The sequence below is a fragment of the Trachurus trachurus genome (genome assembly GCF_905171665.1).
Source record: "Trachurus trachurus genome assembly, chromosome: 5".
Classification (NCBI taxonomy): domain Eukaryota; kingdom Metazoa; phylum Chordata; class Actinopteri; order Carangiformes; family Carangidae; genus Trachurus; species Trachurus trachurus.
In genome coordinates this window covers 8,916,368-8,933,266 of record NC_139896.1, presented here as the reverse complement: position 1 = coordinate 8,933,266, position 16,899 = coordinate 8,916,368, and the positions used below count along the sequence as shown (strand labels likewise).

General features: G+C 44.3%; 1 protein-coding gene across 1 annotated transcript in view; it reads right to left on the bottom strand.

Moving 5' to 3' along the window:
• plxna1b (plexin A1b) overlaps positions 1 to 16,899 on the bottom strand; it is a gene marked incomplete at its 5' end in the record, with an annotated part of 155,419 nt that overhangs the window by 99,844 nt on the left and 38,676 nt on the right. Inside the window, one exon of the mRNA XM_083972505.1 lies at positions 2,824 to 2,964. Within this exon, the coding sequence (XP_083828631.1) occupies positions 2,824 to 2,964 (141 nt within the window). The remainder of the gene's footprint in view (positions 1 to 2,823; positions 2,965 to 16,899) is intronic.

Sequence of the window (16,899 nt, the reverse complement as noted above, 5' to 3'; positions counted from 1 at the left end):
GAAAGAGTGGGGTGGGTGGGGGGTGGGGGTATGAGGGTGCAGCAGCAGCAGCAGCAATAGTGAGAGATCATTAAAAACATGGGAATGGGATCAGTAGAAGGCAGTTGAGAGGGGAGGACTCAATTTGGGCTTAGATGAAAACATGGGAGCATGTATGAGTGTGTGTGTGTGTGTGTGTGTGTGTGTGTGTGTGTGTGTGTGTGTGTGTGTGTGTGTGTGTGTGTGTGTGTGTGTGTGTGTGTGTGTGTGTGTGTGTGTGTGTGTGTGTGTGTGTGTGTGTGTGTGTGTGTGTGCAGCAGCCGATGCACGGATTTGTAAAAGCAGGGCTGGTGGAGGAGGCATAGCGGTGTAGATGGAGGGCAAAGGATAAAGATGAGGGTAGGATGGAGAGCGAAAGAAGGGAATTGCCCCCTCTAGTCATTATCGCTGGGAAGGGGGTTTTAGCTGGGAGGTCTGGCAACCGCAGCAAGCCCCCCGTTCTGCTTAACCCAAGCCTGCTAACTATTAACGGGGATCAAACACAGCCAGATGAAGGTGTGTGTGTGTGTGTGTGTGATCAGAGTATGTGCGAAGTTCTGAAGAAAAGGGCATGGTGATGAGAGGGGGATGGAGACGGGTGTAAATGGGAGAGTGTGTGTGTGTGTGTGTTTTTGTCTCATATTAGTGTGTATAACTAAAAGTGTGTGCGTGTATGTGTGTGTCCCTCATGCCCTTAGCTGTTCTAGCTGCCAAGATAAAGTGGAGCAGGTCACCAAGTCACAAAGACACACTCAACACAAACACTAACAACAACTGTGTCGCCACATGGAGCGGCTGAAACCGTTTCCAACGCTGATCCTCGGCAGTAAATGTTCAGCATTTCTCTTGTGCTGCTAATAAACAGCTACACTGATTCAACTTTCTCTCTATTTGACTCCTTCTTTACCTCATATATTGTATGATGTCATCATATTATATATATACGATCTTAACAATACACAGTTGTATCATAAAGATTTGCCAGTTGCACCTTAAACTTTGCACTTGATTCAACACAGCCTGAGGTAATGAGTGTCTATGCAGCGTTACTCAATATAAAATATTCAGAGAGACTCTGACTCATTAACAGACTGAAACTATTTCCAGCTTTTTTCTTTTTAGAGAAAAGGTTCTTGTGTTTATTTTTTCAATTATGTTCTCAATTCAGCAGTCAATGAATTTACTGTTTAATTAGCCTCATTATGAATCAAGTCTGAGTAAAATCAGCTTTAAGTCAGAGCTGAAGAAATCCTAAATGTGTGTTGTTTCTCTGATGTGTCCAAGTATCTGAGCTAAAGAGCTACACACCCTTTTTCCAGGCAGCCCAGATGTTGTAGATTTCCAGTTTCGGCAACAACAACAGTTAAAGTCTCATATCTCAGTGAAGAATGATCAAAAACTGGCCCTGAATCCTTTTTTTGCCTTGTTATGCAACATTAAGAGGAATGACCCGAGAGCTCCTGCTTGTTTTTGCTGGTTGATGCAGGAACTCACTAGGTATCATACTATCTGCACTCACGCCAAAAATATTTCAAACACAACCCTGCTGTAACCACAACAGTCGTTTATTTGGAGGACGAAAGTGTGTATCACAGATTACCATTGTAATTACTGCGGCTCCGGTCGTGAACCACTGGGGCCTTTGGCGAAAGAGCAGTTTACATCCAGGCTTTGGATTAACAGGCGTCAGAATCGACTTAACTCGCCTCAAACACCTTCTCCTAAAACGGACGCACGGTCGCCAGCCCTGCTGTTTAATCACAGGGTGTTTTTTTTTCCCAAAGCCCGTTTTAGATCTATTAAATTCAGACATATTCACATCATGTACATCCCCACTTTCTTTCCTCTCCCCTCCCTGCGTCTCTGCTTCCTTCACTCACCACACTAATAAGACAGAAAAACGAGAGGAGCAGCTGGGCCTGGGGAGCAACAGAGATGCGACACGCTCTCCTCCCCCTCCCCCTCCCCCTCCCCCTTCCCCTTCCCCCCCTCCCCTTCCTCCTCCTCCTCCTCTTCCTCCTCCCTGTCTCACCATCAAAGTAGACACGGCCCTCGCCAGCGGTGGCACTGGTAATGACCACAGGCACACGCACACATGACCTACAACACTGCCTGTATGTCTGAGTGTGTAATGTCTCGATTATTAGAGAACCGTCATGATGGTAATGTGTGTAGGTGGTGTATATATATGTATGTATGTATGTGTGCGTGTATGTGTGTGTGTGTGTGTGTGTGGCTTCGTAATTACACCCAGAGGGAATGAGTTGTGTTGTGATTGTGTGGTGGGCAGGTGGATTAAGATATACAGCGACTAATGTCTAATAGGGTGAGGTCTGCTGCTCTGGACAGGTGGACCTCGACCGCTGTGGAGGAAATGATTGTTGCATCATGCAATACAGCAGACTGTGTGTGTGCTTGTGTGTGTGAGTGTGTGAGTGTGTGTGTAGGGGCTTATGGGTGCTCCCAAATAAAATATGCAACAGGAGTCATGCGTATTAACAAGGCATTGTTAGCCCCATGCAGTCACCTGTGGTAACTGCCGTATTAAGGCATGCTAATGATGGATATGGGGTGGCTAATGATGGCTACATATAGCACATCATTACAGCGCACACTGTGTGTTTGTGTCTGTGTGTTTGTCAGACTTTCATTAATTTGATTCCATGTGACGCATGTTGCCATTTGGTTTCCTCATCGCAGCTGCACAGAAAGACGTGTCATGTGTAACGGAGTTTGTGAGTGTGTGCGTGCGTTTCCCCAATTAGTGCATCTTTTTTTGCACTTCATCTCCAACCGAGAACTCACCTGTTTTTCAGTCAGCGTGTAGATGTGCTGCAGGTCCGGGCTGAACAGCATGTCCCTCAATAAGGAGCTTCCTGCCTCGCTCACAGTCACCTTCTCATACAGCACTGCTGGACGGTTGGGACTCACTGAATTCACCAGGATCTACAGGGAAACACAGGAGGAGAGATATTTAGAAAACACGTACGACATCATAGCAACTGTACTTTCAAATGCTAAATATGTGAATGACTCTTTCACGATAAAAACCTGCAACCAGCTGTCCTTACAGAAAAAGCTAAAGCAAAAAGATAAGCATGACGCTGGAGGACAGTTATTGTACAGTCTTAGCAAAGCTGAAAATAAGCGGTCACTTAATTATACACACAATTTATCAATTTCTTCTATATTTCAGCACAAACATGGGAAAATTAGATGAAATACTTGGTTTTCTCACATCTCCTTGCAATAGCCACACAAAACGTATGTCACACTGCACATTTTCCCTCAAACCAAAGCTTCAGCACAGTGTGGTCTCTGTATTATTCATTTTTCCCTCAGCTGGAGGAATAGGCTGCATTAACTTCAGCTCCAACAGGTGGTTATTATTACAGTGGTAGGCAGCGTGAAATTATAAAAAATTTTGGTAAAAGGTTGAAAGCGCCTGCTTTACAGAGCCTTGTAAACAGCTTAATTGAGAGGCTGTGTTAATAGCAGTATTGAATATAGTATCATTATTGTGAACCGAGGCATAATTACAGTGGTACACGCATGCAAAGGAACATTATTGACTGGATAATGGCGTTATTACAACCGTAGAAACGGCTGCTCCATTCAGCACCTGGGAGGAACTAATGAAAACACCTGTACAAGTGAAAAGATTTCAGTTTTTATATAAAGCCCAGAGAGAATAAGAGTGAGTCACTATCTTTCTGTTTCAATGAAAACTTAATCACCCAATACACCTGAAGACAAAAAAAAACTGTTTATCTCACAGTGCAAGCAAGCCAGTGCACACACACACACACACACACTCACACACATGCACGGATGCTCAAATTTTCTTTGTAGGCTTTGGCGAATAATTTGCCCCGATATGGAAAGTAATGGTTGAGATAGGAGATAGGAGATTGGCTGTCTGGGATGTGGCTGTGAGCCAAAGTCATCTCAGCAGCAAATGAAAAGCGCAGAGCGACGGGGGTTTGGAGGGAGGGGGGGGGGGGGCAAGTATCAGCTCTCCATTACTGGTCTTTGTCGACTCGCGCTGCTATCAGCCCGTAGTGACAAGGAGGGGACAGCAGGCAACGACTAGCTGGGAAATGATACTGAACACACACACACACACACAAGCACGTGCACATACACAAAAAAAAAGATAGGCGCAGACAAATAGGTTCATACCCAGATAGATGAGAAATGATAAGATGAAAACACACACACACACACACACACACATATGCATACACTAATATGTGCTTTGATAGTCCATGTACACACATACACACACACGTGCACAACACACACATAGAATCACAGGGGTGGTGAATCACAGCGCACACTCTTTGCGATGAAAGAATTTATTTACAATCTCACCAAAAGAAACCAGGGGCAACAATTCCATTATCTCTCACTGCCAGTGAGTGTGTGAGAGAGAAAGTGTGTGTTTGTGAGTATGTGTGTGTGTGTGTGTGTGTGTGTGTGTGTGATAGAGAGAGAGAGAGAGAGAGAGAGAGAGAGAGAGAGAGAGAGAGAGAGAGAGAGAGAGCGTGCTCATGAGGCTGTGATAAAGCACTGAAGATGAGAGGAAATATGGATGTTATTATCTAGATAATGGGCCCGTAAACAAAGGATACATTTCATTCACGGACGGTTCGCCTCTACACAATCACATACGCACACTCAACACACACAAACATACATACACATACCAACACACATGGCAACGCAGTTTTTAAGTACAGACAGCTGGAATAAGGAAAAATGCTGCCTGACACACACACACACACACACACACAGAGGTGAAAGAATAGTTTTTGTTTTGTGGTGTTCCCGGCATCATTTTCTCACTCTAACAGGAAAAAAAAAGAAAAAGAAAAAGAAGAGGAGGCATTACAGTTGGCAGCCACATCTATCTCTGGACCAGACGCCCAAGTCCAGTCCAGTTCACCGGCTAATGACCAGTCCCAGCCTCGTCTGGTTTTTGCACAGAGAATAAGAGTCTGTCTTTCCGTAAGCGTTCCCGTCTTCTGTTTAGATCCGTCTGATCTCGTCTCTTCATCTCACTTTGTCCATTACCGACTCCTGCATCACCTCAGGAACAAAACCCACCATCTAACAACACCTTGTCTTTCCTTTTAAGTCTTTGTTTCACTCAACCTTTCCCCCTCTGTCTCTCTCTGTCTGTGTGTATGCAGATCATATGCAGTGCTAACATTTAAAAGAAAACGTGTAGCGAGAAAGGTGAGAAAAGAGAGGAAAGAAGAAGAAGAGCAGGTGAGAAAGAGTAGGTGACGTGTGAAAACAACAGGTAATAAATCATCTCAAATCGATTTATTCCACGGGGCGCTGCAGCCGTGGCAGCCGGCGGCCGGAGAATATGGAAACCAGAGAGAGAGAGAGAACAAAGAAGCTGTGGAATCTGTCGGCTGAGCAGATGGACGGACGGACGGATGAGATACATGAGGAGCGTTCGTCTAATTCAATCGATCTGAGCTGGAATCCAGGTTACAGTGTCTTAACCAGGTTAACTGGGTGGTGGAGAAGAGAAGAGCTTAGTGTGTACAATCCATTGTGAGTGTATGTGCGTGCTTACATGTCTGTTTTCACATTTTCCACCAACCACCTGTAGCGTGTTCAAATGTGCGCAAATCTGTTTTTTCACACGTGTATGAATTCACAGGTTCATGTTTACATTCATGCAGATGAATGTTTGGATTTGTGTGCGTACGTGTATGTCTGTGTGTGTGTGTGTGTGAGCCGAGTGAGGAGATCGATGCAACAGTCAGTGATGATGGGACGTGCTGCTACTGTCTCATTGTCTCCTTTGTATTGCTCAGCTTTCTGCTAAGTGCTTGATGGATGGACTGGCAGAGCGGCGCTGTGCTTGTTTGCAGGAAAAGCCCCATCTCTCCCCCTCTCTTGTCAACATGTGTAATGTAACATTAACAGATCCTAAACACATTAGAGCCACTGTCTTAAGTAAGGACAGAGCATTGGGGGGAGGAGAAGAGAAGAGAGACGAGGGTGACGAAGCAGTGAAAGTGAAAGAGTGGGGAATAACGAGGACAGCGGAAAAGAACAGCGGAGGAGGAAATTACCATCTTTGCATCTGGAAGCCGCTGATGCAAAACTCTACATGTGACTTTTCATAACTACTACTCAGAGCGTTTCCATGACCTACAATTGTTTTTTCTTCCTGGAATGTTAATGTTGTTTTTCAGCTCAGCAAATCTGGGAGTAAAAAAGAAGGTAATGGGTGTTTTCCACTACGGTTGTTTCCCCTGGAGAGAAGTGGCCCTGCTACGCTGTAGAAAACAACTAAAAAACTGAAATCTACTGCACTAATAAGTCGTAGCTGCATCTCTATAAAGTGTGCCATTTCTTAAAAAACTCATCAACATTCCTCAACCTAGAATACGCTTCTTGATTTTCAGGAACCTTGCATAATCCTCGTATGAACAAAGATTGCAACCAAGTACGCCAACCACCAAGAATTCCCAACTACCACCCTGCTTCGTTCTTTCTACGACATACAACATCCATTTTTTTTATTTTTATCTCCTCTCTGAGCATTAACACCTCCCTCAACCCGCCGATCCACCCAAAAGCCCCTAATGCCGGGTTTTATCTGTGCCAAGCAGGCCTGGTTAGCTCTGATAGACACACAGGATAGCTACAGCCGGTGATAGGGGGGAGGGAGGGGGGGCTGGCGGTGTGAAGGTGAGAGAGTTGGCCGATAAGACAGTGGCACGTCAATGAGAATGATGCCTGTCATAGCCGCGAGTGACAACTGATGGAGCTTGTGTACATGACAGTGAGAGGCAGGGAGAGAAAGAGAGAGAAATAGTCAATCAGGAGAGGAAGGGGAAGAGGTGAAGGGAGGGACGGAGAGGAGTGGAGTGGAGTGGAGGAAAAGGAAAAAACTTTATTCACAGGAACACGTGCTGTATATCAAAACATCGTTCTATGCAGGAAACGTATTTCTAAAACGGTAACGAACGCTCCGAGACAATGGATCGGCTTCACGTCGACTGGAACAGACCGGCCCAGGTGTCTGAGAGCCATAACACACCAGCATGAGCACATAGCTCAAGTAATGGCTTTGACATTTCAAAGCTGATTTAGAAATGTGTGCGTGTGAGAACATAAAGCATACCTGGCTCACTAATAGCATGTGGAGACACACGTGCATTGCACACACACGCACATATAGCACCTTTTTTGAGGGGTAACCTTGACTTAACTAGGTCTACCCATGCATAATGGCAGCAGACCCCACATTCCTGACTTTGATGTGGAAGAAGGGGCCCACAAGTGTCTGTGAATGTGTGTGTGTGGATGTGTGTGTGTTGAGGGGGTCCCGGTGGAGTGGGGAATTCAGTGTGGCCCTCTGCAGAACAAAAGGAAATGAGGGAAAGCAGCAAGAGGGAGATGGACGGGGGAGATAAAAGCAGCCTTATAGTCAACGGGCTGTGGGAAGGAGAGTGAGAAAGGAGGTCACAACAACGGACGACAAGTGTGTGTTCGAGGGCTGAAATACCTCAGTGATGCTGTGTATCCTAACACACCACTTGGCTTTCCTGTTGATAATACACCCCATCGTTCATCATTCATGTTTAATTTCTCCGTTATTTCCTCGTTTCCCAGGAGGCTAGCCTCCCCCCCCTCCAGCCTTGGCTTGGAAGCAGCTTCATCTCCTCTTTCTTAACCTTTTTCTGCATTTAAAGATCATGTGACACGATCAAAAGCCCCAGAACATCCACTAAATGGACATAGCGGTAAGCTTATATTTTTCCAACTGTGGTTTCCAAGGTCAAGAATAAACTCCGAGCTGCAGTTTTTGAAGCCAACAGGGAGGAGGGGGTTCTTGAAACAATCAGACGACATGCTGTTACTCCCTATTATTATTACTGTTTGAAGAGAAACTTCACCCTCGCCCCTCCTCACCCGTCCAAATAACATTCATACAACATTATCCTGCACCAGGCCGAGGCTATATACCCTAATGACAGATCCATGTAAACGTCTCCCATATCCTCTCCGTCCCTCTTTAGACTGTGTTTTCTATCTGCAGCAGGGGCGTTCAGATAAAAAAAAGGCTGAAATCACTCACTTCCTATCTCGCTGGGAGCTTGGCAGAACCTGCACGCAGCAAGACACAAAACAAATCCATCAATTGTTCTCGAACAGCAACAGTTGCCATTAAAAATATTACAAAAAAAAAAGATAAACGCCTTTTTCTTCTTGCCGAGTGTGTGTGTGTGTGTTTTTTGGGCTATTGTGCTATTTTAAGTAGGAGTGCTGTACGAGGCCACAGAGGAAACATTAAGAACTTAAACTAAGAAATGCACAAATACACTCCGACACATGCAGACACAGCTTAGTGAGCCGATGAATTCTTCTTTTAATACGACTGCCACGCATTATTTGTGAGAAGAGATATATGAAGACATGTTTTGATGGAATAATAAGTTACTTTATCTTGCAAAAGAAGAAATGTCTCTTTATCTCCCATACTGTGTGTCTGTGTGTGTGTGTGTGTAGGTATTTGCGTGTTTGGCAGAATGGTTAGAAGCTGGGAGCAGATGGAGCATCACACATGAGCGAGTGATCGCCCCGATACATCTATGGGGGCAAATCCCCAACCACCACCACCACCAACACAATACTCACATATATCCAGACACACACACAGACACACACAGAGACACACACAGTTGCAGTCGACACACCGAGCAGCTCAGAGTAAACCTATACCATATGTGGGTCAGACAGTCAGAGAGCGAGCAGCAGCTTTTCCTTCAGCAGCACCGAGACAGACAAAGAGCTATGGTGACAATGATGGAGGAGGCGTGCGCTCTAACACACACATACACACACACAGTCACACACTAATACGCACACACACACACACACACACACAGTGGAATGTGAGTGCAGCTGCTATCAAAACAGTGAGTGTCTGAAGTGGGTTATTTTAAGGTTTGGGAGGTAGAGCAGATACAAACATGAACTTAACACTCTTATTTTAGTTTAGAAAAAAAAAACTTTAATTGTGACTGTATTTGTAAAAGTGTGTCACTTCTTTATTTACAGGACACAGTGAAAATATTTGAGGAAGTGAAGACACAATGAGGCAGAAATACTCTTCTACAGGTAAATCCCATGACTACTGTAACAGTGGCTCTGAACACACGCGCGACACTAATGCGCACGTCCTGTTCTGTACTTAAAAGCACAAAGAGGTGTGATGTCTCTTATAATCACCGCTGCATTAAAAAGGTTTAACGAAAGTCATTTATTTTTATCTTTCAGTCTTTATCTATGACGACTCTTCATTTTCCTAAATATCTCTAATTAGGTCAATTATGATTCTTACAACACAAGAAGAACAGTATATTTAAACCGTAGTCTTTAGATCTCCCCTCTTTTTTTTTTTTTTAAAGCTGCACCTGGCAGGTTTCATCACAGATCTTGAAGTTTACATTACGAACTTGTCAATGAGTCGAGATATGCGGCCGTGTAATCCGGCGTGTTCTGTCATATCGGGTTACTTGCTATGCCAACTCTTATTGACTGGCTTTGGTATTCATCCGCATGTCTACACCATGGTTATTCATGTGTGAGGCTGTGGCCTTTCACCAGCAGAGCTTACAAAAGGTCACAGACTCTCACACACACAGCTAGAGCCTCACACACACACAGACACACACACACACAACAGACTGAAGAGGAACAGGAAAAAACAAAACAAAAAAGGAGAGGAAAGGAACAAAGCCCGAGCCACATGTGGAGTAATTCTCTCAGCACACATGATGCTTGTATACAATGTAGTGTAAACATGCTGGAAGAACGTGAGCAGCTTCAACAGCAAATTAAAGCTATTCATCACTGTTGAGGCTTTTAATCCTCATGCTCGCTGGAATTAAAAAGACCTCGTCATCATCGCTCCGTTCCTCTATCTCCACCCGGTGTCTTACATCCTCTGACTTTCTCCTCGATCTGTTTCCCTCATGAGTTCACCTCCTCTTCCGCTCCTCTCCTCTCCACCTTTTCTCCCCCCCACCACCACCTCCACCTCCACCTCCTTCCCTCCTCTCTCCCTCCAAATTAAATGCCTTTAGCTAGCAGTCGTCAGATAAGTGTGTGTAGCGAGTCGCTAGACGCGGCGCAGCAGCGGCATTTCATCTTCCGACCATCACTAAATCACACTAACTGAATCATCTGCATGGAGTTACACACACACACACACACACACAGAGGCTGAGTGTGAACAGCACTGCATCCACAGAGGTGCTTTACTATGACTGATTTTATCAGCTGTCTTGCAAACGGGGGAAGAAATTGCACCACAACATTATCATATACAATAAGATGAGACTTGAAGATAGAGCTTTCCAATTGAATGCCTTCTTAGCGTCGCCATTCAAATGAGAAAAGACCTCCTCTTACATTGAGGCGCAACACAAATCCCTTATGGGATATCTCAAGCGAAACAATATTACATATTTACATCAAAGAATGCTGAGAGGATATTTATGTTAAAGAGGTAACGTGCACACACTTAAAGACTTAGATTTAATATTTATGCAGTTATGGGTGCGTGCATTTAAGAATAGCAAGCTGGCGCATGATCCCTGCCAACCTTTCAAGCCGGTGAGGGAAAAAGTGAGCGCTGTAAGCTAACAAGCTGCTGTGGCCTTATCAGACTGAGGAAGGTGGGAAACTAAACAAAGATTGGGACGAGTGCAAGATGCAATGAGGGGGGACAGATGCTATCATATAATGAGTGTGTATGTGGCTTTGAAGGGAGAAGTGGAGCACATACAAACACAGGAAAAGATCGGCTGGGGAGCAGAGTGTTTGTATTGAATGTGTATGTGTGTGTGTGTGTGGGGGAGTGGGGGGGGGGGGGGTGTTTGGATGGAGAAAAAAAAAGTGTGTGTGCATACAAATTGTGTGAGACAGTCTATCAATTTGCATGTGAGGCAGAATGCTTGCGTGCAGCGAATACAAGCAAGTGTGCAATCGTGTGCATCAACATTAGTCACATTAAAAAGGCATCAATTAATAGCTTAAGGAAATGGAAATAACACACACACACACACACACACACAATAACACACACTTGATGTGACACTATGCAGTGTCGCTTGACCCACCATTTACTGACTAGATCAGCCATTCACTGGGATTACAGCGAATAGGACCTCATCTTCAACTGTAATTACCAAGTTAGGTGTGTGTGTGTGTGTGCGTATGTGTGCGCATGTGTGTGTGCGTCTTCCTGTGGGAGAGCCAAAGTGATTACATGGCCACTGGTGCCTCTAATAGCATCTTTTAGGGAACGAGAGAGGGGGAGATGGAGAGAAAGAGGGAGAGAGGGGGGGGGTGAGTGATTTCCATCTTTCTCGGGAAGGACCAGAATTATGGCGGAGGAATTCTACGGCGGTTAAGATGTGGGTCTGTTTTGACTGTGCCGTCAGAGTCAAGAGTGTGCGCTTGTTTGTGCCATGTGCCGTGTGTGTGTGTGTGTGTGTGTGTGCAGATGTCTGTAATGGATGTAACACAAGAGGCTAATGGGAGCCAGGCCAAAACCACACCTCACTGCAACGTGTGCCAAACCATTCCTGGCCACAAATGCCTGCCTCTCCTCCTCCTCCTCTTTCATTTCTCTGTCTTCCCCTCTGTTCGTTTTATTTCACCCCTTCTCACTGAAAGTATTTCTGGTTTTTCTTCCCTTTCAATTTCTTTCCCCTCCTTCTTTTTTTATTTTTTATTTTTGTTTTGACACTTTCCTTCTTCCCTTTAGTCCTCCTCCGTTTCCTTGAGCACCCGCCCCCGTTCCCGTCCCTTCACAGTATCTTCCTCTTCTACAATAAACAAGGCAAAAACCTTACTCAGCTCTTACACACACACACACACACACACACACACACACCGCAAAGTCCCATGAAAAACAAAATTGAGCGAGAACAGAAAGGGAGAAGTTGATGTAAACAAAGTGGAGACGAGCGCATGAGCCACAGAACGGCAGAAACCGGCGACGCAACATGTTTTAAATTGTGAATAAAGTTGCTGGTGACAATCGAAAGCTCGGTTTGTTTAAATGAGGAGGATTTTTTTTTTTCTGTGGGGGTAGGGGATGACAAAACACACACACAACACACACATACACACACATAACGTCTGGCAGTTGTGAAGAACGAGGAATGCAGATGGTGTTTAAAATGAGCTTTTATAGTGTGGTTTAGAACGATTTACAGCAGTGGTCGGCCTATGTGTGTGTGTGTATGTGTGTGTGTGTTTAATCAGTGAGTGGCAGTCTGCTAGCATGGCACACTGTTCAGAATATGGTGCAGTGAGTTTGGAGTTCAAGGAAGATGACACACACACACATACATAGGAACAAAACCCTTATTTCCTGCAGGCTTCACTTTTGTTTCTCACTTTCCTTCTTGTTTTTAGTCAATAAAATATCAGATGATGCCCGTCGCCATTTACCAGACCTCAAAAGTCATAAAACCCAAAGCGGGAAAAAAAAAACATCTAGCTAGCATGCTACATGTCCATGAACCAGTATTAGCGAACAATAAGCTCGCTGTTTATTCACAGGACATATTTATGCCGTTGCCTCCTCTTTGAACTCTGCAAATCATTTTCCTTTTGTGTAGCGTTTTACACTCTGACAAAAGGAGAGATGAATAAAAGTAGCACGACCAACACAGCTACGAAACAGCAATAGATTCTTCTATTTCGGACTCTAGAGTTTTTTTTCCCCCTCAAAGGTCACGATGGCCGACCGACTGTCAAAGCTGCAAACTGGTATGTCAAAGTTCAGCACAGTTAAAGTTCCCTTTTTCTTCCTCTTTTGGACCATATATCTATGACTCTTTGTCTTATCGACACAAAAACAAAGAAAACAGATATTAGGTGCAAAAAAAAACCCAACAATAAAACAAGTTGTTCCTCAGCTACAATACATTCTTTCATCAAGTGGTAATCCTAAAAGAATAAATATCTCCATTGAAAGTAAATTATGACACAATATCCCATTAATCAGTTTTACATAGTTACTGTCTGGACTGGAGAGTTTACACGAAACACAGAGCAGGATTTACACCGAGGGAGAATTCATCCGTCTTCTTTGCCGTCGATCGAGTTCATACATTTCTCAAAAGAAATCAATGATTCCCAGACGTTGTCAAACATTTCCCTTTCTCTAAGTATGCCTGTCCAACATGAGACTCCCTACGAGCATCTGCTCAGCCCATTGTTTAATACTTGGCCTGTAACATCTGAAGAGATTCATCATATGCTCGTTTCAGGACTTATTTCAAAACAAAGAGTCGGTAACAGAGATCGTGTTGTGACTTATTTTGCCCACATCACCAACCTGTTTGTCAGTATCTGTTTCACACGCAGAGGGAGGTCACAAGTGCGGGTTTAAGTCAAAGGTATAAGTGTGTTTGTGTGTGTCTGCATGTGTGTGTGCGCCACTCCTGGTTTCTTCAGTTGAGGAGGCACATTCCTGACATGACTGCCCTAATCCTGCCCTTTAATACACTCTTCTACTGCCTCTTCAAACGCTTTGTGTGTCTGTGTGTGTTCATGTATGTGCCTCTGAGTATGTTAATGCCTCTGTATGTGTGAAAGCAGCTCTGCGGACAAGTGCACACACAACGGTCTAATCTCGTACCACCAACACACTCCATATGGAAAGCCATCGGCATGGCAACCTCATAACATTCAGCCTAGTTGGGTAGAGAGGAACATGTGTGTGTGTGTGTGTGTGTGTGTAGAGTTACAGGATAGGATAGTGTCAGGGAGGGAGAATAAGTGCGCAGAGAACAAAAATGACCTTGGGTTTGAGTCAAAAACACCAAACTGTGTTGTCGTGTCTGAGTGTAACGGCGATGCGGTATGTGATGTGTAGGTCTGCTGGGGTTTCTGCCGTTAGCTTAGCACGGCTGGACTCTATTTGTGTTTGTCCATCAGGCAGAACTCTTGTTTTTCTTGGCGTGGAGGGCTGCTACATGTCATGCCTTCTGCTGAGAGCTGGAGACAGAGAGATACGTCCTGATGGATGAGGTTATGAAGCTGTTGTGCAAATGTTTCAAAACTATAAAGCATCAACTCTACGTGACTGAGTGAACTTCACTGCAAAAACTCAAAGTCTTTACAAGAATGTTTGTCTCATTTCCTGTCAAAATGTCTAATTTCTAGTCAAAACTGATCTCTTTCCACTTAAAATAAGACTCAGCACCTTAAAAATCAACTTGTTTTTACGTAGATAATTTCCACAACAAACTTTCACCTGGAAAAAGTAGAAAAATCTGCCAGTGAAAGCAAGTTTTTTGTGCTTTTAAGTGAAAATATACTTGAAAGAAGTAAAAAGTGTCTAAAAACAAGCTACTTGAGTCTTATTTTAAGTATAGTGAGATTTGTTTTGACTAGAAATAAGACAAATATTCTTGGTAAGACTTTAAGTTTTTGCAGTGTTGAGCGAGCTGCACACACGTCTTCAAAAGAAATCAGGAATCCACAAGGAGTGAAGAGGGGGAGGTGGTTTGCAGATTGTGGTGATTAATGATTTTTTTTTTTTTTGCAAAGGTTGGCTTCGTGTGTGTGTGCACATATGTACTCAATAACTCATGTAATGTAAAAAGCTGTTTCTCACTTCCTTCAGTGAAGGTTCCCGTTCTGCATCTCCACCCATAAGCAAAGACAACATCAGGTCCTGTATGAAAGCAAAAGCCTAACGGAGCATTACAACAAACAGGACAAAGTCTATCCACTTCCTCTGCCTCTTCACCCCCATCTTATCCTCAGGTGAGGCCACCCACTTTTTTAGATTGCTAACTTTTCATTGGGGCGAATCCAGAGGAAAGTCCCGGGCTTTGGTTCGGGCCTGGTGCCATCTCTGAAAGTAGAGGAGGAGGAGGAGGAGAGGAAAAAAGGAGAAGTGGGAAGGCTGCCACTGACAGGAACACTAGTGAGAGAGAGTCAGAGCTGGCTGTCACACCTCCGCTTCACTATTTCAACGCTTATTCTTCCACCTCTTCATCTCTGTTAATTCAACGTTCATCCCTCTCTTTACGTTTTTATATCTCACTCCATCTCACAGCTCAGTTCCCATTTTTCCCTCCCTCTCTCCCTCTCTCCCTCTCTCCTTCCCTCCCTCTCTGTCGGCTCATTCCACTCTCCTAGTGTGCTGTAATGGTCCGCTGGGGCGGTCTTGGCTGCTGCCCACCAAATACAAAACGAGCATGACTGATTCAAGAGCCAAAAGAGTGAACCGGACAGAGAGGGAGAAAACGTTGTTCTCCATCTGTGTGTGTGTGTTGGCGTTAGGGGGTGAGAGAGAGGGAGAGGGAGAGGGACGGCGGCAAAGGGGAAACAAGTGAGGTCCAGCACAAGCTGAAACAAAACAATTAAACGACTGAAGGATGAGAGAGACACTGAGCTGCTAGCGTCTTCCATAGAGAGGACAGGGAATAAGGGACCACACATAGCTCTAACTGGACCCTATTAAAACACACTCTACACTGTGTGTGTGTGGGTCTGTGACAGAGGGAGGGGACAGCTGTGGAGAATACATGCCGACATTTAGCAGATGTGCTACTCGTGTGGAGCCACTTGTGCACGCGCGGACGCCAAGACATGACCTAGTCCCCAAGCGTCACATAATCCCTTACAGTCGTGATATTACTCATTAAATGACGCCAATGGAAAAGGAAAAAAAGAGGAAAGATACATTTTTGACATTTCTCTCACCCTAGTTACCGTTATTTAAAGATTTCGAAATTAACAAAATACTGTAGTTACTCAATGTCTGTTTCCTGGTTATGGGTCATTTTCAGTGTAAAGTTCCATTGAAAAACAAAACAACGGTGAGTTCATAACCCCAGAGAGGATTTTGTTAAGAGATTAAGCTGGAGAAAATTCTTCTGTAATCTTAGTATATGAGCTGAGAGAAAAGCAACAACTGTTAACAGATAACACACACACACAGATATTCTTATGTGTGTTGAAAACCAGTTGTGCCACTGACCTGACCTTGATGTTGTTTAAAACTAGATGTTAAATTTGATCTTACTCCACTTGTCTCAGTGATGGTGGTGGGGGAGTGGGATGTTTTACCTTTATTGTTTTTATTTTGATTCTATTTCATTTATTCTATTTGTTTTATTATCAATACTGCTGATTATGGTTTTATGCTTTTATCCTGACTGTTTTATCTCTATCTATCAGGTTTTTGGTTTTATGTTTTTCTAAATGTTTTTGATGACGGTGTTATTTTTACTTGATCTGTAAAGCACTTTGTACCTTTGAAATAAAGTTTATTATTATTATTATTAGTAGTAGTAGTAGTAGTATTATAATTATTATTATTATGTGTCCCGCCACATTCACACAACACCTGGACAGTTGCTATGGAAGTTTGCCGCTTTCACAGAGTTTGGCCCCAAACCACGAAAAATAAAATTACATCTCATCTCCCTGCAGTCGAAGGAGCTTAGTGGAAATTAAACCATTCACACACACACACACACACACACACACACACACACACCACATTGTAGTCTGTGAAAAGCCACGGCGAGCACAATGAACCAGGAAGTGGCTGCAGCGCTCTCTTGCCCGCGGGCCCAGCTGAGTCGACACATCGTATGCTGCTATATGTGGCCTGCGCGCTCGGCATGCTGCGCTCAAATAACGTTTATTAATACCTCCGCTGCTCAACTAGTGCCACTTTATACGGCCTTATGCAACCGCAGGGTCACAGAGAGCAGGGCCAGAGAGAGAGAGAGAGAGGGATAGGTGACGGCTGAGAAAGTGTACGCGCCACTCTCTGGCATGCGTGCACACACACACACA